General features: G+C 41.9%; 2 protein-coding genes across 7 annotated transcripts in view; one reads left to right on the top strand and one right to left on the bottom strand.

The window, feature by feature from the left end:
• Positions 1 to 1,978: 1,978 nt before the first annotated feature.
• Positions 1,979 to 15,385, bottom strand: DHRS9 (dehydrogenase/reductase 9). 3 transcript variants are annotated; one of them, XM_034786297.1, is made up of 5 exons: positions 15,265 to 15,385; positions 11,114 to 11,462; positions 7,233 to 7,491; positions 6,208 to 6,371; positions 1,979 to 4,860 (listed from the first exon to the last, which is right to left on the bottom strand). In XM_034786297.1, the coding sequence occupies exons 2-5, from the start codon at positions 11,430 to 11,432 to the stop codon at positions 4,634 to 4,636; spliced, it is 969 nt and encodes a 322-aa protein (XP_034642188.1). In that variant the 5' UTR covers positions 11,433 to 11,462; positions 15,265 to 15,385; the 3' UTR covers positions 1,979 to 4,633. The 3 variants fall into 3 exon arrangements, with proteins under 3 accessions (XP_034642188.1, XP_034642189.1, XP_034642190.1); XM_034786298.1 differs by having other exon boundaries at positions 11,114 to 11,571; positions 15,265 to 15,370; XM_034786299.1 differs by having other exon boundaries at positions 4,621 to 4,860; positions 6,222 to 6,371.
• Positions 15,386 to 23,546: 8,161 nt separating this feature from the next.
• ABCB11 (ATP binding cassette subfamily B member 11) overlaps positions 23,547 to 24,641 on the top strand; it is a 70,193-nt gene continuing 69,098 nt past the window's right edge. For 2 of the 4 annotated variants that reach the window (XM_034785909.1, XM_034785903.1), the window contains exon 1: positions 23,992 to 24,120. The gene's annotated coding sequence lies outside the window, so the exon portion shown is untranslated. Of the gene's footprint in view, positions 23,637 to 23,991; positions 24,121 to 24,641 lie in introns of those variants that run through there. The other 2 variants (XM_034785908.1, XM_034785906.1) reach the window with 2 other exon arrangements.

The raw sequence follows: 24,641 nt of genomic DNA, 5'->3' as shown, positions 1-24,641 counted from the left end.
ATGATTTTGTAAAAGTCCCTCACAAAAGACTACTGAGGAAACTACAGTAAGTAGTTACTGTGTGAGAGGTAAAGGTCTGTCATGGATTAGGTACTGGTCAAGAGGGAGAAGGGAAAAGAGGAATGAATGGTACATTTTCAACATGGGTGTGGAGGTTAATGTTGAAGGAGGCCTTGGTCTCACTTTCACTCCACACCTTCCTGCTCCCGTTGGGGTAGGTAGCACCAGCAGATGTCCTAGCAGAGAGCCCCACATGCACTCTTTGAAGGCACTATGTCAAACTCCTGTAAGGGAACACAGAACAGGGAGCCCCTGGTGCACCCAAGCAAGGCTGGGCACAGTCTAGCCCTTTTGCTGCTGTTATTGAGTGCAGACTTTCTCCCAGCTCGTGAAAGATTAGTCACATCTTGGGTGCTGGTCAAAATGTGAGGCTAAGAAGTACCAATTAAATCTAATTACAGAATGAGAGTCCCCAACTTCCTAGGATCAAAACCAGCAGAAGATTAAATCATAGAGACCCCCCAAAAAACTCTGAGAGAGGAGACCGAATTGCCCTGCAGGTTGCCAGTATCCTGGCGGACACTGATCCACCTCGTCACTGATCAAGGTTAATATTTCTCATTCCCGTTTTCAGCCCCTGAATGAGTAACAGACCGTTCATGTTTGTAGTGGTTTATGAGCAGGGAAGCAGCATGTACCCACTCACTGAGGACTGGCCAAATGTCGCCAAGCTTTCTGTTCTGAGAGGTGAGAGAGGTTGTAGGAACATAGGGTATGTCTACGTAGCAATAAAACACCCAGGTCTGGCCCATGAGAGCTGACTTGGGCTCCCAGGGCTTGGGCTGCCCAGCTATAAAATTGCAGTGTAGATGTTTGGGGTCAGGCTGGAGCCCTTGAGTCTTAAATAGATTGAAGGTGGGGAAAGGGAATGATGAAAATATGGAGGGCTAAGATGCAAGAAAACAGAAAGGGCTAGACTGTGACACCCTCACTCATGTCAAACAGTGCTTTAGTCTTTGAGCAGTTAGTGGGACTACTTAAAGAGTAATGGGTCCTGCTGGTGTGCACTAAAGATTCCCTAGTGTGCTTTAACGTTCTGCCATTTGAAACAGCATTATGTTAAAGTGCACTAGGGAACCTTTAGTGTACATCACTGGGGTTTACATGGACCAATTCAAGTGCAACATATTAGTGTGCTTTAGAAATAACACCCCCATAGAGTGCATTACTCTCCTGTGTAGACAAGCTGCCGGTCACTACTCAGTGGGAGTATTGATGTCACAGTCTGGCCCACAATAAGCAGCTTACTTTAGCTTGTGTTTTGTTGGTTTCATGTTTCTGAATTCTCTCTTTCATCTATTTTCCTTTTTGGAAGAAGTGTGTTTGAAGGAGGAGGGGGTGTAGGCAGAAGGACAGTGCCTGTGCCAGCGCTCTGCACAGGGGCACAAGGAAATAGGAGGAAACTTTCTGGGCCCTTTCTATACACCCTTTTATCACAGAGTCGGCCACAAGCTAACCCTAAGAATGATAGTTTTTTTTCTCTTCAATGAAATATTCAACTGGAGTATCCCAACTATTAGAATGGAAGACTCCAGTTTAAAAGTTATTTCCACAACATGATGCATGCCGTATGCAATATTATATGTGTACAGTTTAACTAGCTGAGTACCCATAAATATTTTAATAACACTATGCAGAATTAAGAATCAATGGGGAATGGTAACATCCTTAACACAGGCTTTGGTGTGCAAAATGCCTTTTGTGGGGTTCAAATACCCCAGCACTTTAAGCTAATGTGCAACTAGGTAAACACATAATTTAATGTTTTAGGTATTGCATAATGTAGTGGCCTGAAGGTCAACCCTCGAAAGAACTCTTTAGCTGCACAAAAAATTATTCAAGTTCATCCCAGAAATAAATTTTACAAGGAGGAAGGGCCACTGACTAATTTTACATAATAACCAAACAAATCAATTCATTAGATGTAGTAAATATTGTATTAAAGGAAGGAGGTAGCAGAAGAGGGTATTGAGACAATAAAAAAAAATTGATTAAAATGCAATTTTAAACGGAGTATTCTCTGAATCATTTACTATTACAAGTGGCTGCTAGATATTGGTCCAGAATATGGGCCGTAGATGATTCTGTCCAGTTGTTTTTCTTTCTGTCTCAAGCTGAGGAACAAACTGTTAAAAATGGTTCTGGCAATTGGATTAAATTGGGTTGAAGACCAGTTTTGCATAAAGCTACATGAGTTCAAATGTCTGGAAAAGAGCAATAGGAAAAGTCATAATGTCACTGGGAAAAGTTCTGCTATTACATAGAGGCAATTCCATTAACATTGCAGGGAATACAGGCGCTTAATCAGAAGCAGAAACCATGTTTTACTTCCATAAAAATATTATAATTTCAGCTCTTTTTTATTAATTATTTTTACCGCAGCAGAGAAAGGAACTGTGGCTTGCTCATTTCCGGTAGGTCACTAGCCAAATACTGTTCTCATTGACACTGGAGTAAATGAGGAGTTTGGTTACAATGGTGTTGCTGACAGCAGAATCTGGCCCTTTATATGATGTAGTATAATACATTTGGGGAAGAGCCAGCTGTTCAAATAGCTACATTACATAAGGCACATTTAGGATCTCATCTAGGATCATCTTACCCTAAACTCCCCAAACTCTGTTTATTCCTTACTTTCACTTTCAGATTTCATATATCTGTGATATCACAGATGATATCACATCATGAATGAGCTTCTGAAGGAACTGATGCAAACTCAGGTATAGTTGGCTATATAAATAATGAAGATCAGAGCAGTGGCATTGATGTATTCAGGATTATTTCTATTGTCTTTGCTTCCTTAATCACTCCAACAGCCTGGGTCTGGTTTCCTCAGGGCTAGTCTACACCAGAAGTGCTACACTGGCACAGCTGCACTGCTATAGTGCGTCTGGTGAAGATGCTCTGTGCTGACGGGAGAGCTCTCTTCCATTGGCATAATTACTCCACCTTTGCAAGAGGCAGAAGCTATGTGGTGGGAGACTGTCTCCTGCCAACATAGCGCCGACGTGGAGGGCGCTTAGGTCATGGTAACTTGCGTCGCTCAAGGGGGGGTGGCTTTTTCACATCCCTGAGTGACATAAGTTATATCGACTTAAGTGGCAGTGTAGACCTGCCCTCAGTGTATAAAATGCTTTCCTTTAACATCTGGAAATAGAATTCAAGTCTCCTAAATGATATGAATCTAAAGATCTCAGTTCAGTTCTGAGGACAAGCAGCACATAAGCACGATCTGGTGCTCTCAGTTCTGCAGAGGCCAAAGACTTGGCTAACATAAGGACCGACTGACCTCTAGCTTAAAAAAACAGCAGCTTTTCCAGGCCTAGGCTAAGGTATTGGCCTAGGCTAAAGTTATTGGGGTGGCAACACATGGATGCTCACATTGCAGCTATCAGGCTTATGATTTAAATAAAAAGAGTTTGCTTTCCCACCACTTTGCCTTCATGAGTACAAATATTTTTAAAAGAAATCTACAATAGCAGGCCCACTAATACTCACTGCAGTAAGAATAGCTAAGCCACAGGCATATGTACAGCACACCTCAAATTTGTTCTAATAGGAAACAACCACCATACAATTCTGTTCATGCAAAATATAAATGAACTCAACACACTAATGACTAAATACAAGCTGCAGTCAGAAAGCAGAGTCATACCTTGCAAGCTCCAGAGAAGTTAAATTGAAAACCGGCAATATTTAGACAGGCACTGGGTGGCTTAATGTTTAGCCAAGTCATGTCACAACAACTCACCAGACCAAAGAAAGCGTTTGGCTTTGCCATTGGCCAGTTTTCTGCCCAATGGGAAACCACTTTCTGGGCAAACCACTAAACAGTTATGACTTGAGGTAATTTTGTGCTGTTCTGGAGCACTCTGGTCATGTCTAATTCGAAAGGAGCCCAATCTTGCAAAATACTGAGCTCCTCCTGTCATGTACTATGTGCCTTTATTTCCCATGTACTTTAACACAAGTTAAAGCCCCCTTGCAGGAGTCTCTCAGCACTTAGCAAAACCAAGGTTGTCGTCTCTTTGCCTGCAAATAATTTCATCGAAAGACTGAGGCCTACATTTTTCAGAAGTTACTAAGTGCCCAACTTGAGAGTGGGTGCTCGGTACTGATTGCAAATCTTGCATCTTTGAGGTTTCACAAGGTGAGCCCCCCAAATCACTGGTCATTTTGGCCTCTCTAGTTCATATTTTCCAGAATAAAGAAAAATCCTACACGAAATATTGTAAGGTTTGTAGTTGGTGATTTTTGGCCCAATTCCTAATGCTTTATGAACTTAAAGCTAGATGACACATGAAGGATCGGTCACTTCTTTGCAACCTTTCCATTTTTTATTGATTCTTTGGTAAATGTGGCCTGGCTTATACATAAGATGAAAACTATGGCTATAATATGTATCACAGATTTGAGAAACAGACACTCTAAAACTGTTAGAAATATAAAAAAATCAGTGTCCGGCTCAGTTTGGCTCAGCAGGCACAGGGCTAAAATAAAGGGCTGGTCCTTGTTGACTCAGACAGCTGGGCCATCCCATTTGAATGGGAAAGTGTAAATAGAAGAGGAGAATTCACCCTGCAGTTGGGTCTGCAAGCTCTGCTTTGTTTCTCAGGAGTACAAAGTCTTGTATTGCTGCAGGCATGCTTGAAAGGGGGATCCAAAGAAGCTTAGCATCCCAGCCTGCAATGTACCGTGAGTGAGGATTAATGCTTGTTAGAGCATGCTCCATACATTGCACAACCAGTGAGAGGTTTGTGTTCTGAAGCATCTGAACCAGCTTTTCTTTCCTTGCTGCATCTGCAAAAAAAATCAACGAGAGCTTCATTTTAATGGCAGGACCTAAAGGAAAGGAAAGCGAATTCTATCCCATTTCCTCAGCATGCATTTGTGATGGTTACTTTGATTTTCAATTCTGGCATGACCAGGGCCGGCTCCAGGCACCAGCTTCTCAAGCAGGTGCTTGGAGCGGCCGCTCCGGAGAGGGGCAGCACGTCCAGGTATTCGGTGGACGGTCCCTCACTCCGCCTGTGAGTGAAGGACCTCCCGCCGAATTGCCGCCGCAAATCGCGATCGCGGCTTTTTGTTGTTGTTGTTGTTTTGGCTGCTTGGGGCAGCCAAAACCCTGGAGCTGGACCTGGGCATGACTGAGCCAAATGGCACTTGCTGTTCTCTCCAAGACAAGGAGGAAAAGCGGTCCATATTAAAAGCCAAGTCTGGCCATTCTTACTCAAGCTGAGTAGTAATTTGCTCCCTGAATATTCCTATTGATTTCACTTGTGGAGTAGGGCACTACTTAACCTGAACAAAGATGGCAGAACCTGGCTTATGGTGTCTGAGGAAAGTCAATTACTCATTTGCTCAGATGGAAGAGACAGAGGTAGAACTGAAGGGGACATAGACATTTCTGGTGCCAGGTTCAGTGCTGGTGTAAATGGGTACAGCTTCATTGACTTGAGTGGTGTCACACCTGCTGATCCAGCAGTGAATCTGGCTCACTGGGGTGGGAGAAGATACAAAAGGCAGCTGTAGTGAAAGGAACTAGGGGAGGAGAGTGTAGGGACGTTCAAAGGGTTATCAGATAAGCAGATCCCATTTCAAGATGGATTCAGAAATAATCTATCTATCAGAGGAGTTGATCCTGCAGTGAGCTTTCTGCAGGTGCAGGGATCTGTCCATGCAGAGCCTATTGCCAGAATGAGGCCTTAGTTTTTTTCCATGGGTTCCATCACCATAGTATCTAATAAGAGCAAAGAAGGTTTGTCCTTGGACTATTTGAATTACCAAAAACTGGTAGTAGTGGGAAAGACACACACATCGCTTCCCTCCCCTATCATTTGTTTTTGCTTGTATCTTTGGGTCAAAGGTATGTGCATATGCATGTTTGTTGTTTAAGGGTCACATGCCAAGCTGAACATGAAACTCAGATGAAATCGTAGGCAGTATCATGGGCAGAAGGAACAAAATAATGATTATTTTGTGCACAGTCATTCTACGACGTCTAGCATTTTAAGCTTACATTTTTATGTCAAATTTCAGAAGAAAGAGGTTCACTGTAAATCAGAGAAGTCTGGGCCATTTTCCAAGGATCGTGATGCTGCAAATGACACGGGCCCTTCAATACAAAATAATCAAGTAATATCTCACCTTTCTGTACATACCCCTCTCCATATTGTTTTCTAATGGCAGGAGGAAGTTGATTCCAAATGGCCTCCCTTTCTTTGATGATCTTTTTTCGATTGGATAGTCCAGTTTTGAACAGCCCAGGTTCAATGCAAGAAACCTTAACTCCGAAAGCTTTCATGTCCCGTCTGCAGAAACAGCCAGTTAAGGATGTCATTGCTATTTTAGACAGCATTGTTAATAGTTGATGTATTTATATCTGCACTAATGTTCTCTTCCTATCTCTGTAGCTCACTGTGCATATTGGGAAGGCCAAGATCAAACTATAAGTAAGTGTTATCTCGTAGTGGGCCAGTGTGTAGAGGTCACAGGGAAGTAGCCACTGTTTTTATTTATTTGAAGTCCTTTGCAGTGATACACAAAGGGGGCTATACATACAAGGCTACAAAAACACCCACATTTTAAACTTCAAAAGTTGCCTTTTGTTTTCATTTTAAACAAAAATATCGGTCATTGCTTCTTTTATCTGAGTTGGTTCACCCATCCATAAGACTGTCTGTCTATTACATGAAGTTCTGCTTTTAGTCCAGGCATTCTGGAATATCTTGCTGTGCCCTGTTTAAAAAACAATCACAAATAACAAAAAAAAACCCTACCTTCAAAAAATCAGGGTTAAATGACTGAGAAAAGCACACCTACTTAGTTGAAGAGGCTTGAGGAAAAAGCAATAGTTGCACCCCAACTTTGTCAGGATAACTTTAACCATAACATGCAACTATCTGGCAGGTGTTTCCTCAGGATAGCGCTTCTGGGACTGCCTACACCTTATAAGTGATCTTGCATTTTAAATTATGCCAATTGCAATGCGTACTGCAGTCATCTAGACTCCGTGTAAATGAGATTCAGACCCAATAAGGCCTCTTAATTCTTAGCTAGACTCCCCAACTAACATGAAATGACAGTCACCCCTCTGCTGGGTACTAACTCACTATCAAGTCTCTCAGCATTATCGAAAATGTATTATTTCCTCAAAATTAACATTACTGTACCTTAAACTGTCATTAAATGCTTCCACCCCAAACTTGGAAGGAAAATAGCCACCCCCCCAGACTGCCAGGCGGCCTCCAGTGCTGGATATATTTACTAGTCTCCCTCTGGCCTTTTTTACCAAGGGAAGCAAATGTAATGTAACATTTATGAGGCCAATTAAATTAATTTCAATTGGTGCTCTGAAGTGCTCAATATTCAACCAATCTGTCGGCGCTGATGGTCCCATAATCCCTGCATTGTTGACCAGCCCCCACAGACCTGCACAGAAACAAACAAAAAATTAAAGTAGTGATTTAGGAAGCAAATATTCACATCTATATAACATAAAGAGGAGCCAAACTGACTGAGAACTCATCAAGAACTATCTGAGAACCAGACGGATTATAAGATGGGCAGGGACCTCTAGATCTCCTGCAGCCTTCACCATTTTACCTAATGCTTGCATTTCACCACCACTCTTTCCAGGCCACTTCACAAACTGTTAACATTTTCCTTTTATGACCTTTGAAGGTGGGCGGGTGGGAAATCTGGGGGCTTTGGAAGTCTGGGGGGCAGTGAGGTGTTAGAATATTTTTGACACAGCTAAAAGTAAACTATCCAGAATATCAGGATGGGGTGAGCTGGTCTGGATAATATAAGAGACCTAGACTTGCAACCAAAATTGAAGTCAATCTTTTTGAAAACAGCTGAGAGCACAATAAATGGGAAACATCAATATCATGTGTCCCCCCACCCATGATTTCATTGTAGTGGAAGGCTTGCATCTCCTAGTTACAATAATCTCGCAGTCATTCTGTAGACTCTCTTCTCATGGCTTCTCTTGTATCTATTTCTGTATTGACAGAGCAGTTAAAGTTGAATTACAGGACTGTTTTAGGCATCTTTTTTGTATGGGTGCGCCATCCAGAAAATATTTATTCCCCAAAGGAGCTCCCATATCCTGGCCTCTCTTTAGTCACAGCTATGTAGTATGATAAATCACCACCTAACAAAGGTGATGGTATTAAAATTGGCATAACAGATTTGTAGTTCTACTAGTTATAGGAGCTTCTGGCCTATTTGCTTTCTTAACTCAGCTGCCCTTAGACCTGAGTTTCTGAGAGCTGAGCTCAGGTTTCTCTTTGGAAATGTGTCCAAAAAATACTTCTATTACATAGGTGTGAAATTGCCAGCTTTAAAGATTCATAACTTTAAAAATCCTGAACTGATATTTTCAAACTTGGATTATTTTTTACATTTCAGTGAAGACTTTCAAACAAAATAAGTCTGAAGTATTGTTCTTCCATCATGTGAGTTGAAAGTTTGATATTGACACAGGAAAGTGTATTTTTCGTATCATCACAAAACTCAAAAGCAATTGAACGGATATTCCTCCAACATTACAGAAAAAAAATCACCTTTGGGTTTAGACCAAACACTGAAAATTTCAACCTCAAAACAATTTGTTTGAGCAAGTTATAAGCAATTAAAAAGGGAGAGAGGGAGGTTGCAAGTTCCAGACTGCATGGTTCAAAGGGCCAGATTTTGTTTTATCTTAATTCTGAGTAGTGCTTTTACTCCACCAGTGGCCCCATTGAAATCAAAGCAATCAATCAATTAACATGAGTAACAGTATCAGAATTGGGTCCTATGAAGGTAGCCTCTGGCTAATTAATGTGGGATTGCATATGAAATATTATTTTATGGCTGGGTAAATAACTGATCTAGGTGATTAATACGTAAATGAATAATTTGTTCAATGAATTATGTCTCTTTTCCTGTTTGAAAATGATGCAGTTTGTTGTGAGTATTCAATATTAAAAATCTTTTAACTCTGCACATAGCTCTCACAGTATAGTTAAAGAACAAAAGGATGGCCATACTGGTTCAGACCAATGCTATATCTATCTCTGAATCCTGTCTTCCAACAGTGGCCAGTGTCAAATGCTTCAGAGGAAATGAACAGAACAGAGCAATTATCGAGTGATCCATTCCCTGTCATCCATTCCCAGCTTCTGGCAGTCAGAGGCTTAGGGATACCTAGAGCTTTGGGGTTGCATCCCAGACCATCTTGATTAATAGCCATGTTGATGGAACTATTCTCCATTAAATTATATGTTTTTTGAACCCAGTTATATTTTTGGCCTTCACAACATCCCCTGGCAATGAGTTCCACAGGTTGACTCTGTGTTGTGTGAAGAAGTACTTCCTTTTGTTGGTTTTAAACCTGATGCCAATTCATTTTATTGGGGGACCCCTGGTTCTTGTGTCATGTGAGGGAGTGAACAACCCTTCCCTATTCACTTTCTCTGCACCATTCATGATTTTATAGACCTTACTCATATCCCTCCTTTAGTTGTCTCTTTTCTAAACTGTTCTGTTCTCTAACAGGGGACTTCGTTCTGAAAAGTGCTGACTACTCTGGCACTGACACCAGCAATGCACTTAAGGATGTGCTTAGCTTGAAACACATAAACAGTCCCATCAAAGTCAATGAAATTCAGTTTCCATTGTGAATATTTGTCTGCTTTCCAATAATGTTCTCCAATATTCACCTAAAATTAGCTGTATCCACAAAATTTCCTTCCAGTGACGCCATCCACTAGAATATTTGTGGAAAGAGATACAAAAGAGACAACACAGCCAAATACAAATTTGAAACAAATATTCAGTGGGATCTATTTTGCAGTTTTTATCCATGCCTATTAAACGGTTGCAATTCATGTAAGTGTAACTTCTCCTTGGAGTTTGCTCAGCTCCAGGAACTCTCAACTGAGCCTCCCAGAGTTCCTACCCTGTGGACTATAACAACAATAGCTACCAGAGCTCTCTGACACCATTTCCAAGCATGCTTGGAGTCAGGGGTGGGGATAGAATGGTTTAGGAACTCTTGCTGAGCCCAATAGGGTGGTTTGTGGATGAGGTGATATAGGCCAGTGATGCTATGACCAGTGATGCTATGACCAGTGATGACATGACATGACCAGTGATGACATGATGAGTGATGAGCCCATATAATGGCCAGTGATATCATGGGCCGGTGATGAGCCAGGGCTGCTCAGCCCCTGGATGGGGCTTTGTTCCTGACTCAGAGACAAAGGGACCAGTTTTTGTTTCAGTTTTGAGTTTGGGAGCAGAGCGAGAAGCAGAACAACTTAGGGGCTCTTTGATCAACTTCCCCCCCACAAAGGAGAATCTTTGAATTGCTGTGGAATCTAGTGCATGGGTCAGGCAGTTTCAGCTCTGCAGAGACCAGTGTCCAGAGTGGCAGAGATCCAACCCACCAAGACCTCCATTGGACTCCCGACCAGGGAGCCATGACAGGACTTTCCACACCTAGGGGTAAAGACACTGTAAGAGGACCATTTTTTTTTGTTTTAGCCAGCCAACAGTGCTACAACACTCATCTCCAAACTCATCCCCAGCATACCACCTACCTGGGATGTGCCAGCTGGGGGCTGGGAGGTGTTGTGCATGTCAAGAGGTGGGGAATTGGTTGATTTATTCATGTTTTAGTACTTATTAGTCAACCCTAACCCTTTCCTTCCCCAGATCCTATTTTTCTGTTCCCAATAAAGGTCACTGCTGTTATATTGTTATTTTTGGATTTGTCATTTCTTTACTGGGGTTTATGTTGATGTATTTAATTGTTTTTCATGTGCTGGGATTACTTCTTACTAGCAATGGTAGAATTAATGTTCTCCAGGGACAGCAACCTTGTGTCACAGGCACAGTGAGGAGTCATCTTGGGTGGAGACACCAGCATCACTAAAAAGAACTCAGGACCCACCCCATGTGAGGAGAGGGGAGAAGCCAGTTGTTCCAAGAAGCAAGCATTAAGGAAGAGCCACACCTTGGGGAGAGGCTACATAGGAAAGAATCCAGATCTTCTGTCACTCACCTGCTGACCCCACTTCAGCTTTAATCCACTCTGCCACCTTCCTAACATTGTCTGGATCTGTCACATCCAGCAGCACTGTTTGGAGTTGCTCTGAGGTCGCTGCTTTTAGCTCCACTGCTCCCACTTCAGTCAGACAACTGGCAAGAACTCGAAATCCTTTCTTGTCAAAAGTCCTTGCTGCCAGATTTCCAAATCCTGAGTCACATCCAGTGATGAATATATATTTGTCTCTGAGATCTCTAATCTTCTGCCCATCTTGTGCCTTCCATCTCCACCACAAATAGAAGATGGCCAGAAAGATGAGGATGTAGACAAACATTTTCACTAAAGACTTCTAGTCCCTTTTCCCCTGAAACAGAAAGAACCAATGAAGGGAGGCTTTCCCCCACTTTTGTTCCGAGTTTATTTAAACAGGAGAGGACACAGCTCCGTGAAGTGGCTTCCTCAGTGTTCTGCACCTATAGGATTATTGCTTGTATTAAAATGAGGACAAAAGCTAACATGGCAAACATTTTATGATGGGATTCTACAGACTAAAAGGACCCTTGGACACTGCCTCCCCTTTTCAGAGCCTCAACTCCAAAGGAGACATCGTTGAGATGTAAAGAGTCTAGAGCAGGGCAGCAAAAATGAAGGCTGTATAGAAGGAGACTTACAAGACTGGGCTGCGCTCACCCCTTGATTGGCACTAGCACAATAAAGCGACTGGTAGTGCAAGGTCTATGAGGAGCAGGGGTCCAGCTGCACAAGCCACCACCAACCTTCCTCTTTGCAGCAGCCCAAAAATGTGGGCAAGGCCATCATGGAAGGGAGCAGACCAGGACAGCACATCACACAATGGGGTCCTGAACTATGACTAGAGATCCTAGGGGCTACGATAATATAAGTAAAAATAAATAGATAATTATAATCACAAATATGCTGATTACTGGGATTATGCATTTCCGGGGATGCTCCACTAGCAGTGCTCCTCCCAGCTGGAATCTAAGACTGTCTTACCCAGACAGAGTCCCAGAGGAGGATGGTGGCAGTTCTGCCACTTGTCCCCCTCAGGGAGTAAATTTCCCCTCCAGTACATTCGTCCCATGAGTTCAGTAAGGTGCAATTTGCATCCCTACTCGTTAAGAAGTGAATCTGACCGTGTTGTCTTTTGTGTTCGGTAAGAGTCTACCACATTTTGGGATCTACTGCAATAATAATAATAAATAATAAATAAATAATTAATAATTAATACATAATTAACAATGGACATAACAGCATTCTATACAATCATAACTTGAGTGAAAACCAACTGGTTGTGCCTCCCCATCTAGGGCCATGACACAGAAAATAGAAGACACAATGAAATAATCTAGGAGATCTGCTAAACAGATAGAAGGTAACGTAGTATTTTTATACACTGCCTATAGACACTGCTATCTCACTGCTGCAGGAAGTCATTGCTGCTACATACAGTCTGGCCAAATTCTCCATCAGGAAGAAGACAAAAAAACCCCAAATAGTGCAAAAGCAAAGCACATGCATTTATCCTGTTGTTCTGTATTGTGGGAGGGACGGGTGTTCCTTTCTTATCCCCACATGTAATCCCTTTATGCCCTGAAACACAAGGACCCATATACCCCAGACCTTTTGCCTGATTTCCTAGCTAATGTGGCTGCTTGTCAGAGGCTGCTCAAGACAGTCTGCTGCCCTTGGCAAAACTTCAGTGTGCTTGCCCCCTCCTAGGACAGTAGATTTGGCCCAGATGCTCCTCCATCATGACAGAAGGGCAGCCAAGGCAAAATTAAGTGAGTGGTGTTGTGACTGGGCCCCCTGGGTTCCAATGCCACTCAGATTTGGCCTAGCTGATTCTCTCTTATGATGGAGGGCCAGCTGGACCAAATCTGCCACCCTAGAGAGCTGCCCAGAAATCTGCTGCCCTAGGCTGTTTCCTCATTTGTCTATAGCTAGAGTGGCCTCTGTGGCACGTATGTTTGTCTTCATGTAAATATCTTTGGTGGAAGTGGGTGCAGCCTCTTGCACTGCAAGGTGTTGCACATAAGTGTTACAGAACAGAATACATACATATACTAATTTGTGTTGTTTAACTTTGCTGTCCTCTGTGATCTCAGTTGTGGGGAGAGGATACTGAACTAGATAAACAAATGCTTGCTCTCAGTGTGGTTAAGTATATTTCCTTTGTACTGTAGAACAAGGAATTCTAGTATGTAAACTTACGTATACACAAAAGAATGTTGCATTTTCACTGCCTTTGTCTTTGACCTTTATTCTAATCAGCTTCTTTGGAAAAATAATTCTGGTTTATCATAGTGCAGATGGGTGAGAGAACCATGAAGGGTACACACTCTAAGGGTGTGTCTACACCACAATTAAACACCCATGGCTGGCCTGTGTCAGCTGACTCTCTAGGGGATCAGGCTGTGGGGCTGTTTAATTGAGGTATAAATGTTAAGGTTCAGGCTGGAGCTGGGCTTTGGGACCTTGTGAGGTGGGACGATCCCAGAGCCCAGGCTCCAGTCTGAGCCCAGACATCTATACTGCAGTTAAACAGCTCCATTGCCCGAGCCCCATGAGCTTGAGTCAGCTGACGTGGACCAGCTGCAAATGTTTAATTGCAGTGTAAACATACCCTAAGGTTCTAGTGTCTCTACTCACCTAAGCAGTGTCTCACCATCTACACTACTATTTATGCCTGTGCTGGGGGGAGCTTGCAGCATATGTACTCGACTCGCTGCCATGAGGAGTGTACAGTGTAAACAAACCTTTACACTGAAATTCAGTCTAATCCTTTTGCTTTGTTTCAAATCAACATTTTGGAATTACATTTTTTTTCATTTTGAAGCATTGAGTTGAAAGAATAATTTTACATCAAATCATTTCATTTTGATTGAAAATGTCCTAATTTTCTGTTTTGACATTTCCAATTTGAAACTTTTCAGAATTCTTCATTTTTTGTGAAAAATTCTGACATTTTGACTTTTGGCTCCAGTTTGGAATGGAAAGTAATTTTGAATTGTGAACATGTCCTGTGAAAGGAAAATTCCATTTTTCAAACAGCTGTAGTCAGTACTATGATGTTTCTCTGTAAAGTGCATGAAATGAGCTGGCTTTATGTAATGAGCTCCCTACCAAGGTCATCAGTTGTGATAGAACTTATGATGTTTCTGGACCAAAAGCACAGACCGCCACCCATTGATCTGAAGGAACAACTCCACTGGCTAATGGTGATAACAGACACATACCTTATATGCAGGCAGCCACAAGCAGGCGACAGGAGCACACAGATTTAGCCATTGTATTATAGTTACTGTACCTAGCAATTCAACTTATTCCCCACACCAATATAAGAAAATTTCATTTCATTAAATGAAATGAAAATTGATTCTTATCATCAAAACAGCTTATCACTTGCAGCAAACAATGCCTTTCAGAGAGGCAACTCCTCTCTTCTAGGTGGCAAAGTCACAAATGCATACTTTTTCTTAATGGTCAATTTACTTTCTTCAGTTCTGCTTGGGGTATTTCATATTCTTCTCCAAAATCATGCACTGATGAAGGAAAAATGTTGTAAATATGTAGTGGCATCTCACAGAACAGACATGTCACTTCCGCTTTTTAACAGTAAAACCTCAAAAGAAGTGGAGGGTAAAACCTGTGTTGGACAAAGTGAATACTAAATATCTCTAGCAAGTTTCCTGTGAACACCAAGAAAAAAGTGAAGAGACATATTTTCATGGTACTATACCTGAACCAGCAGGAGCTTTGAAGCACTTTTTGTGCACAGCCACATTTCAAGAATCTTGCATTTGTGGCAATCTTGTGTTAATAATATTACTTCTAATCCAAACCGAGAACAACTTTTTTCAGACTCATAGCAAGTAGATTAAGTCCCTGCCTCTCAGTGGGCTCATATGAGACGGAGAGAAAAAAGTATCCTGTTATTCCTCAAAATTTCAAAAACAGCTGAAAGTATTTCCCTGGCAACTGTAAAAGGCAAAATATCACAGAACTGGAAACATTTACCAGTAACTCTAAATGAATCAGATTCAGAAAAGTGTTTCCTTTTCTTCCCCTCTATGTCTAAGGTTGTCATGTAAAGAAAAGTTTGAGCAGAATAAATAAAATGTTTACATGAAAAATTTAACTCTCACCTGATTTAGGGGAGATACGGTCTCTGGGAGGTAGCCATTGCCTTTTCTTTCTGTCGCCTTGTTTCTCTGTCTGTGTTTAGGGGAGATCTGGTCTCTGTGTGTGCTTACTAAGGAAGTAGTACTGAACCAGGAAAAGCCTGGTTACATGAGTTTCACAAGTCAGTTGTCATAAACAGCAGCTCTGTTCTGATCATTAGAAGGTTGGATGAGCTCTATTAATGTTTGTTCCTTATTCATGAGTCATGTTTGTTATAGGATCCATTGCTGGGTATTATATATTTCACCTGTGCACTCCGAAATGAACCAAAACTTCACTGCTAGTGTAGGTGAGCACAACTCCAGTGACATCGGTGGTTGGCAGCTACTTTGGTTTCGGTGGTTCTTTGATTTGATTCTAGCAGGGCCACAAACAGCTTTTAGGGGACGTGCGTCAAAATCTGAAAATGAGCCCCTCCCACTCTTCCAACAAATTACCACGGGGTCGCGGAAGAATGGTAGGGCGAGTGCACCCTGCAGCAACAGCGTCCCATGAGGCTGGGTCCTGCTCCCTGCTCTGGGCATTGTGACCTAGTGTATGGAGTCCCAGTGCCATTCGGATTTGGCCCAGCTGCCTCTCTGTCATGATGGAGTGGCCTCCACAGCCAAACTTCAGTGGCGTTGCAGCCCTGTGCACCCAGTTGCAAGGCCACTTGGTTTGGGGAGAGGATGGGGCAAAAGTGTCTCTTACTCTCCCCTCCCACCCTCGGTTCCTGGATTCTAAAGCTGGGCAGATAATGAAAAGAATTCACCATGACCATTTCCTTGCATTTAAAAATGAATTTGCTTGGATTGTTCATTTATTATTATTTGTGTTAACATAGCACCTGGATCCCTCAGTCATGGACCAGGACCTGATTGTGCTAGGCGCTGTACAAACACAGAACAAAAATGGTCCCTGCCCCCAGGGGAATACAATCTAAGCATAACATAAGCGACGAGAGATGAGTACAGACAGCCCAATGGGGGAATACAAGGAAACAATGAGACACTATTGGTCAGCACGATAGGCAGAGGTCTCAGCACACCAACAGCCTAACTGTTGTCAGGTGTTATGTAGGCGTCATAACAAAGGCGGGTTTTGAAGGCGGAGAATGTGGTAATTTTGCAGATGTTTATGGGGCGATCCTCCCAAGCATGAGGGCCAGCATGGGAGAAAACACAAAGGAGCTTTTAGGGAATTTAACTGGTGGGTGATGGAGGCTGACACCGTGGGCTGATTGGAGTGGACAGTCAACATCTCAATAGTGAATGAGTGATGACAGGTAGGGTGCGGATATACCATAAAGGAGCTTGAAAATTAATACAAGTAGCTCATGTTTGATGTCATAGAGAAGGGGGCTCCAGTGGAGGGTCTCGGAGAGGGGTGACATGGTCAAAGCAACAAGCTAGGAGAATGACCTTTGCAGCAGCATTCTGAATGGAATGTAAGTGAGGCAAGATTGAGTTTGTCAAGGCCAGAGAGAAGGATGTTGCAGTAATCGAGATGTGAGATGATGAGCGCATGGATAAGAGCTTTAGCTGCGTGGATGGGTAGAAATGATTGTATCTTAGTGATGTTTTGCAGAAAGAATCAGCAAGATTTAGACATATCCAGGCTATGAGGACCTAGACAGAGGGCTGAGTTGAAGCTTAGGTTACAGCTCTGGGCGACAGGCAGGATGGTAGTGTTGTGTTCAGCAATTGAGAAAGCAGGTGGTTGGGAGAGCTTGGGGAAAGGCTCAGAGCTCTGTTTTAGCCGTGTTGAGCTTGAGCTCGTGGCTAGACATCCACAAGGAGATGTTAGAGACACAGGCTAAGATTTTAGTTTGGACAGAAGGAGACTGGTCTGGAATAGAGAGATCTGTGAGTTGTCAGCATAGAGATGGTAGCTGTGTTTGCAGATGAGATTACCCAGAGATAAAGTATAGAGGGAGAGGGGATCAGGGCAAAGCCCTGTGGGATCACCACAGAAAGCTGGAGGAATGATGATGAGGATCCTCTGAAGAGCACACTGATGGCACAATTAAAGAGGTAGGAGGAGAACCAGGAGAGAACAGGGTCATGGAAGTCAACAGTGGCTGACAGGTTAAATGGGATATGAATAGAGACTGGTTTTTGAACTAGGAAGGTCATGTGAGACTTTGGTGAGAGTGGTTTCAGTGGTGTGCAAGTTCAGTGGAGTTCTTGTCTGTTTTGTGTATGTTTTCTACAGTATTTTAGTGATTAATTTTACTAGTAGTAATGGAAAGAAAAATGATAAATGTTAAGAATATATTGAAGGATATTTGTGGAAAGTGCCTTTTGAATTTATAACTGAACAGTTATATTGGAAACCTGATTCTAAGAGTTCTGCTCAGGCAATCCGGGAAAAGAATCATACCATGTGACCAATCAAAATTAACCAACATAGCCTAATTTTGAATATTGGACATGTTTGTGAGTGACCTACAGTTTGAGAATTATTTGCCAAAATTATGTGACAAATTACTCTGAATGGCAAATTAAAAAGAAAATTGCAAACGATTCAGTCATGTACCCATCTTCTTGTTACTTTTTTCTAAATAAGTTATAATTTGAATTTAAATTTTTAAAAGATATGAAAGTATATAATGTTAGGCATATGAGGCAGTAACCTAAAACAGTAGGGTAAAAATGATCCACGGATATCTGCAGATAAAAAGCGGATATCCATGGATTTTCAGGGCTCTATGCATATGTATAGCCATGTTATTTTATTTACTTTCATTCTTATCATGCAGAAAGGGAAAGGTCACAATAATGTATTTTCTTTAAGCTGGTCAGCTGGTTTGCCCACAATTTTCTTTTTTTCGGACCCACTCCTGCAATTTTTGCTAACACTAGCAAATACTCCCATTAGAGTCAACAGGAACTTTATCTGCACTGCAGCCTTCAGGAGCAGTTCCTGTATTTGTGACCTGATGATTTCTTTTTATTGCTAGATGAATAACTGAAGAGAACACAGCAGTGTGAAAAGTCAGATGCTAAGCAAAGTATATAGTCTTTTTCCAAGGCCAAAGATTTAGCATTTTCAAAGTACCAGAAGAAAGACGCTGTTGTTCTCAGAAGTGTTAACATGAGAATAAACTCATTTGACATGCATGGTAATGAAAAGAGGGTCATTTATTTTCCTGATCAAAATCACATTGAAGCCACACAGAGAAAAATAAACGCTTTTAACGTTCATCTTATGGTAGCTTTGATTGATTGTTGGTTCTTTTCATTTCATTTAGAAGCTAGTACTAGCTAATGTTAAAAGTATTATAGCTCTTCTGACTAAAGACAGTGTATATGCATGACAAGGTGAATGAGATAGTATCTTTTACTGGACCAACTTCTGTTGGAGTGAGAGACAAGTTTTTGAGCTTACACAGAAAATAAATGACCTGAAGAACTCGGTCCAATAAAAGGTATTACCTTACCCATCTTGTCCTCTATTTATAAATCTAACATTGCAAGGAACATCAACACATGCAATGTAAGTGAACTGATCAGGGACTTTCCTGCTACAATGAACATATGCTAATTTGCACTGCATATTTCCTACTGCCAGCGTCAGAGTCCTACCTGAGTTAGGCTTGGCAGAATTTGATTTATTTTTTATACTTTTGATAGATAATATTAATGTTTATTTTTACTTTATTTTTTTATTGACGTACATTTTCACAGTTGTTGGAAATTATTGGCGGCGGGTGTCACAGGGTGCTCTACTCACCACTTGTCTGGCACCTCCTCCTGGTCATGCTGGAGATTAGCTCTTGAGGTCAACACCCCTTCCTATGGTCGCATGCTGTGTCTCTCTCTCAGGTCTGCAGCTCCTCTCTCATCCAGGAACCGCAGCATCCTCTTAGTGACTCAGTCCTCCAGCCAGGTCACTCAACGTTCCCCCTTCCGCGTACAATCCTTCTATTCTCACAGTGACTCAGGCAGTCTTCCCATTCCCTGTCCTGCTGGTGCCACTTCCCCTGTGGTGGGTGGGGGAACCCAGACCCACCCTCTACTCTGGGTTTCAGTTCAGTGACTTTCAACCCAGCAGTTCTCGGCTTTCCTCTCCCAGCCCTCACTGCTCGTTCCCTGCACTGCTTCCTACCTCTGTGGTTCCCCTCCTTTCCCTAAGTGTACCACCTCCAAACCCTCCTCCCAGGGAGTGACTGCCCTTTCCCAGCAGTTTCCCCTGTCTGTTGCCAGCTTCCTGGCTTTATAGGCCCTTGCAATCACTTCCCTGCTCCCTGGCTCTTCCTTCAGGTGCATCCTGAAAGTCTATGAGTCTGTGAGCTAATAGGCCTATCTGGCCACCTTAACGCCTTCCAGTCCTGTCTGGAAATCCCCATGGACACCCCATCACATGGGGTCAAACAATAATTATTTAATGACAGTAGATTTTGAGATTCAAGAAGTTAAAGTTTATAACCGTTAAAACACAAATGATCAAAATTACAGGTAAAAATATACAAAGTAAATATCCTTAAATCAAAATCTAGTAAGGTCTGAAGCAGTATTTTTCTTGTTTGCCAATCTGTAAATTTTGATGATTACTGATGGAAATATTTTTTTCGGTTTGTGTGGGTATGATGAAATTGATTGTTATCAACAATTACTGATAAAAAGCTAATCCTGCCAAGCCTTTTGTACCATAGAACAAACTGTTCCTTTCCCATCTCTTCTATTTCTTCTAAAGTCTTTTATCTATTATTCATTATTATTATTCAATTGCATTAAGAAAACTAATAAAAGTTCATGACACACACTCCAAGAAAAGGTTAAAAATGAAGATATTTTAAAATGAAGATAACTTAAATTTCTCCCTTAAAGCAGTTGCTTCATAATTTAAGTTGCAAACAAAAAGAATAGATCCTATTTCCTGGTTTAATTCTGGGAACCAGTTATACGCACTGTTATTCAGCGTCACTGTTTTTTAGGACTGTATTATTTGGACATAGGGCGACCAGACAGCAAATGTGAAAAATCGGGACGGGGGTGGGGGGTAATAGGAGCCTATATAAGAAAAAGACCCAAAAATCGGGACTGTCCCTATAAAATCGGGACATCTGGTCACCCTATTTGGACACAGGGAGTGTGATACCATCTGGGGCTAAACAGAAAAAGTGACTCCCAAAGCCTTGTTGTCCAGAAGTGAAGGCCTGGTGAGCTCAGAGATGTGAGTTCTCTGCAATGGGAAGAAATCGGGTTTTTTGCATTTAAACAAAGGTAAAGTGCAATTACTCAACATACTAGTAGAAGCAGGACGCAGAGGTATTACTATGTGGCATTGTGGCTTGCCCTTTACTGGCTCATGATCTACAGCTTCAACACTGTAACTGACAAGGTGGAATAACTGTTTGGAGATGGAGGAACTAAAAGTAAACTGCAAAAATAACAAGCTGTGCCTCAGTTCCCATATGTAAATACGGGACAGTAACACTTCCTCTCTCACAGGGCTGCAGTGCAGCTTAATTTATTAAGATTAGTTTGAGTAGTCGTTGAGATCTTCATACGCAAGGTGTCAGAACAGCACAAAGTGTTATCGTCAGTGTTCAGAAGCGACCATGATGATGTCCCTAGAAGTACCTTACACTGACAGATAAAGGACGGATTTTACTGCCAGGGACACAACTGAGAATCTGGAGTAATTCCACTCAAAATTTAATTCACGTGTGTGAGTGACTGAGAGATTCTCAGCTGACTGTGGATCCTGACTCTCGGACCAGTGTTATCACAGATTAGCGTAACGTAGCGCTGCTCTGCACCAAGTCCTCTGCCAGTCAGAGAGAGTCCAGAATGCTGCATCTGGGAGCAGACTTCGTCCCAAAGCATGGAGGCAACTCGGTCATCTGGTGTGTCAATCTGGAATTAATGTGTGGTGACATACTGGAAATATATGGTCATCTAAGCACTCTACAGTTATGACCCAGAATAGGGAGTCACAATTTGTGACTAACTCTCTTGCGCTGGAAGCTTTTTATTGGATCACTGCCACGAGGGTTTTTTGGGGTTTATTTTTTTTGGACAATGTACTAATCTACTGTGGTAAAACCAGTTCCTTTAGTTTATTGTAAACAATTATGTCACATCTTGGAGCTAGGGAGTGCCTTCTATAGGAGACTTAATAATATATGCCAAAGGGCATCCAAACGTTGTATGCATGAGAGAAATAATCTGTCAATGAATATTAAAGATATTTCCCCACTAGCTTACTCTCATGAAGGATATTGGAAGAAATCCGAAGAATAGATAGTGATTTTGTCACTGGATATACAGTGACATAAATACTTTGGTTAAAAGGAAACATTAAATGTATTGCAATTTGACCTTCTTTTGCTCATGCAAAGTAATATTAGAATAAAGTGAGATCAACACAATAAGTTAAATGCTTCCTTTTAACTCAGATCCTGGTAAAGAGGAACCCCTCTGTCAAAAGTAGCGTACGTTCCATCGACTGAACTTCAATGGGATTTTGGCATCTAACGCCCTCAGGTGCCTTTGAAAAGCCCAGCCCTGGCCATTCATGTTTTAGTGCTGTAGTTCTTTCTTAGTACACAGAAATGCTACTTGAACTGAACCCAGAGAAAGCAATAGATTGGTTTTCCCTTTTCCAGCACATCTAAAGAGTGCCAGAAAGCAGTAATGTTCCAGGAAAAATGCTAGAGTTGGCAGGTGCACTAATAGTAGTTTGGAAAACATGAAGCTGGATGTGACTGGGCACAAAACAGGGCCTGCATGTGCTAGAAAGCACTGAAAAAGTGGGAATATTTGAATCATAGTCATAGTCATAGATTTTAAAACTGAAGGGATCACCAAATCATCGTCTGACTTCCTGTATATCTCATGCCTCCTACACAACCCAGAACCCCCACATTGGCCCCAACAACCAAATCAAAATATTATAACCCACAGGAGATGAGACTATTATGTGCCACAGGCAGAGAACAGAAGAGACTGAGGTGCACCAATGCTCAAAGCCCCTAAAATGGCAGGAACTGATACATTGAAATATACCTCATGGTCTCAGCAACTGATCCACACCCCAGAGATGAAAAAAACCCATATCTGTCAATCAGGCCTGGGAGGGAATTCCTTCCAGACCCCCAAATATGGCAATCAGTTAGACCATGAGCATGTGAGTAAGAAACTGCCAGACAAGCACCTGAGAGAACACTTGGTGCCACCTTTGAGCCCTGGTCCTCTCCATCCAGTGTCCCATCTTCAGCTGTGGCCATCTCTGATGCTTCGGAGGAAATAGACAAAAAACCAAAACCAACCACCAACCCAACCAGAATGTATTGGGGAGAAAACTCCTTCCTGACCCCTGCAGGTAACCAGCTGAAGGCCTGAAGCATGAGATTTTAGAAACATAAAACATAAACTGGAAGGGACTCCTGCCCCCCCCCCCAAGCCCTGCCCTCTTTGCCCCCCTTTACAAGCAACTCTATTTGTGGCCAATTTCTACCCACTTGATCTTGTGCAAATATTGTTCATTAGCTAAATAGCTCTGCTCCCTCCCTGGTGTTTACCCCCATGGTGTATTCCTTTGCTCATCGGCAGCACCCATCCAACCTGGAATTTCTTGTTTGTCTCCCCACAGATAGTCATACTTTTATCCACCTACCTGATTGCTTCCTTTTCAAAGATAGCAGATAATTTATCTGAAGGCTGGGTTCATTTTTCTTTTTGTTTTAAACCTTTAAAAATATGTTTAGCCTGCTGTGTATTCAAACATAGCCAATTGGATGCTCCAGAGAAAGGATCTGTAAACATCTGTTAACTGCAGAACAAACTCCTGGCTCCCCTCAATCATTGTCTAAATAAGTAGAAAAAATAAAGGTTGTAAATCAAAATGTGACTTAGTGACTCTTTCACGATGAGGCCCAGTGAGGAAGTGTTTGAAAGCTGAGGGGGCTAGGGGTGACCAAGAGGACAGAGATCTGCTGAGACTTTCTAAACAAGATCACAGCAGGAGGGGCAGGTTGTAGTGAGGCTAATTGGCTGGCTAGCTATTTAAGCTTTGTCTTTACTGCTAAAAAAAAGTGTGTTTTACTGAGGCTAAATAATGCCTATCTCGCTGTAAAAATCTAGTGGAGATGAGCCACCACAGTTTTACCATGAGGTGAACAAGGCAAGATCAACGACCGATGGGGGATACAGCACCGACCTCGCCTCACTGCCTCGTGATAAGAATTACAGGGCGCTTGGCTCCACTGTGATTTTACTGTCACATGTTAGTTATCTAGCTGTAGAAAACTCCACCTATTAGCCGTGATGACAAAATGTTAGAGCCCATGTCAGAGAGGAGGGACCAGAGATCTGGCCTGGATATGGGCAGAAAAGCAAGCTTTTGGGTAAGGACCAAGTGTTTATTCTCTCTGAACTTAACCTCTGAACCAGTTTGTCTATTACTCAGCAATTTTTTTTACAGAACCAATTATTAAGGCTGAGGTTAGTGTTTACAATGGAGATACTAACCTATTCTGACCCACATCATTGCTTGCCAAGTAATGCTATAATATTGTCTTCCTATAATTTCAAGAGGCTCTATGTTTTAACCACTGCAGAGCGAACTGCTGCCCAAGTGCCCTGACTTTGTGTTGTGTGATTACTTTAGTCAAGCTTAAACTCTCCATCTGATGTCAATGAACTGTAGCATGGTGACTGCAAGGTTACCGACCCAGGTGCAAATAGTCAATGCCCACTTAAAAAGCTTCAGACCCCGTTAATGGGTTAGAATGATGCAAACTGTGGCTGCAAATGGGTGTACACATCTTTGGCTACCTGCACTGAACTGGATCCTTGCCGTTTCTTCTATGGTTCTTTCTTACAGCTTTGGTGAGCAACAAATCTATCATATTTTTAATATTAGAACGTAATAATCTGCAATTTACTAATTTAAAAGTGACTTGTATTTTTGCCCCAAAATAATCTGATGAATAGTATGCAATGAATAGTATCTGAGTCCATTGGGGGCTACTCAAGAAGTTGAGTCACTATTTGGCATGCACACTACTATTAATCTTTCAGAGCATTCTAGGCTCACATATTCAAAGAGCAAAGAACGATATCTATGAAACTTTTTGCAATGCCTATTGTCAGTGCAAAGGGCCTGATCCAAAACTACTGAAGTCAATGGAAAGTTCCTTCGTATAGAACATATTTTCCTTTGTTATTTTAATGTGATAATTTGTTTTAATGAACCTGGATTCATTTTCCTTTTTATTTCCCTAGAGATTTTGGCTTATCAGAAGTTTAATGTTTATTGATTGTTTGGCTATGGCAAAATGTCATTTCACTTTAATGCCATATCTGATACATGCCATTAGTTGTTTCTGCACATGGTGGGGAGAGAAATG

The sequence above is a fragment of the Trachemys scripta genome, chromosome 11 (genome assembly GCF_013100865.1).
Source record: "Trachemys scripta elegans isolate TJP31775 chromosome 11, CAS_Tse_1.0, whole genome shotgun sequence".
NCBI lineage: Eukaryota > Metazoa > Chordata > Testudines > Emydidae > Trachemys > Trachemys scripta.
Note: the sequence above shows the minus strand (reverse complement) of the source record. Positions and strands in the feature narration are given on the sequence as shown.

What these genes read in the sequence shown, in the direction of transcription:
- DHRS9 (XM_034786297.1), bottom strand. Translation starts at nt 11,432, where the DNA reads ATGTTTGTCTACATCCTCATCTTTCTGGCCATCTTCTATTTGTGGTGG. An exon ending in GCATTTAATGACAGTTTAAG is followed by an intron (nt 6,372 to 7,232) that starts GTACAGTAATGT and finishes CTGTTTCTGCAG; the next exon opens with ACGGGACATGAAAGCTTTCG. An exon ending in AGAGGGGTATGTACAGAAAG is followed by an intron (nt 4,861 to 6,207) that starts GTGAGATATTAC and finishes TTTTTTTTGCAG; the next exon opens with ATGCAGCAAGGAAAGAAAAG.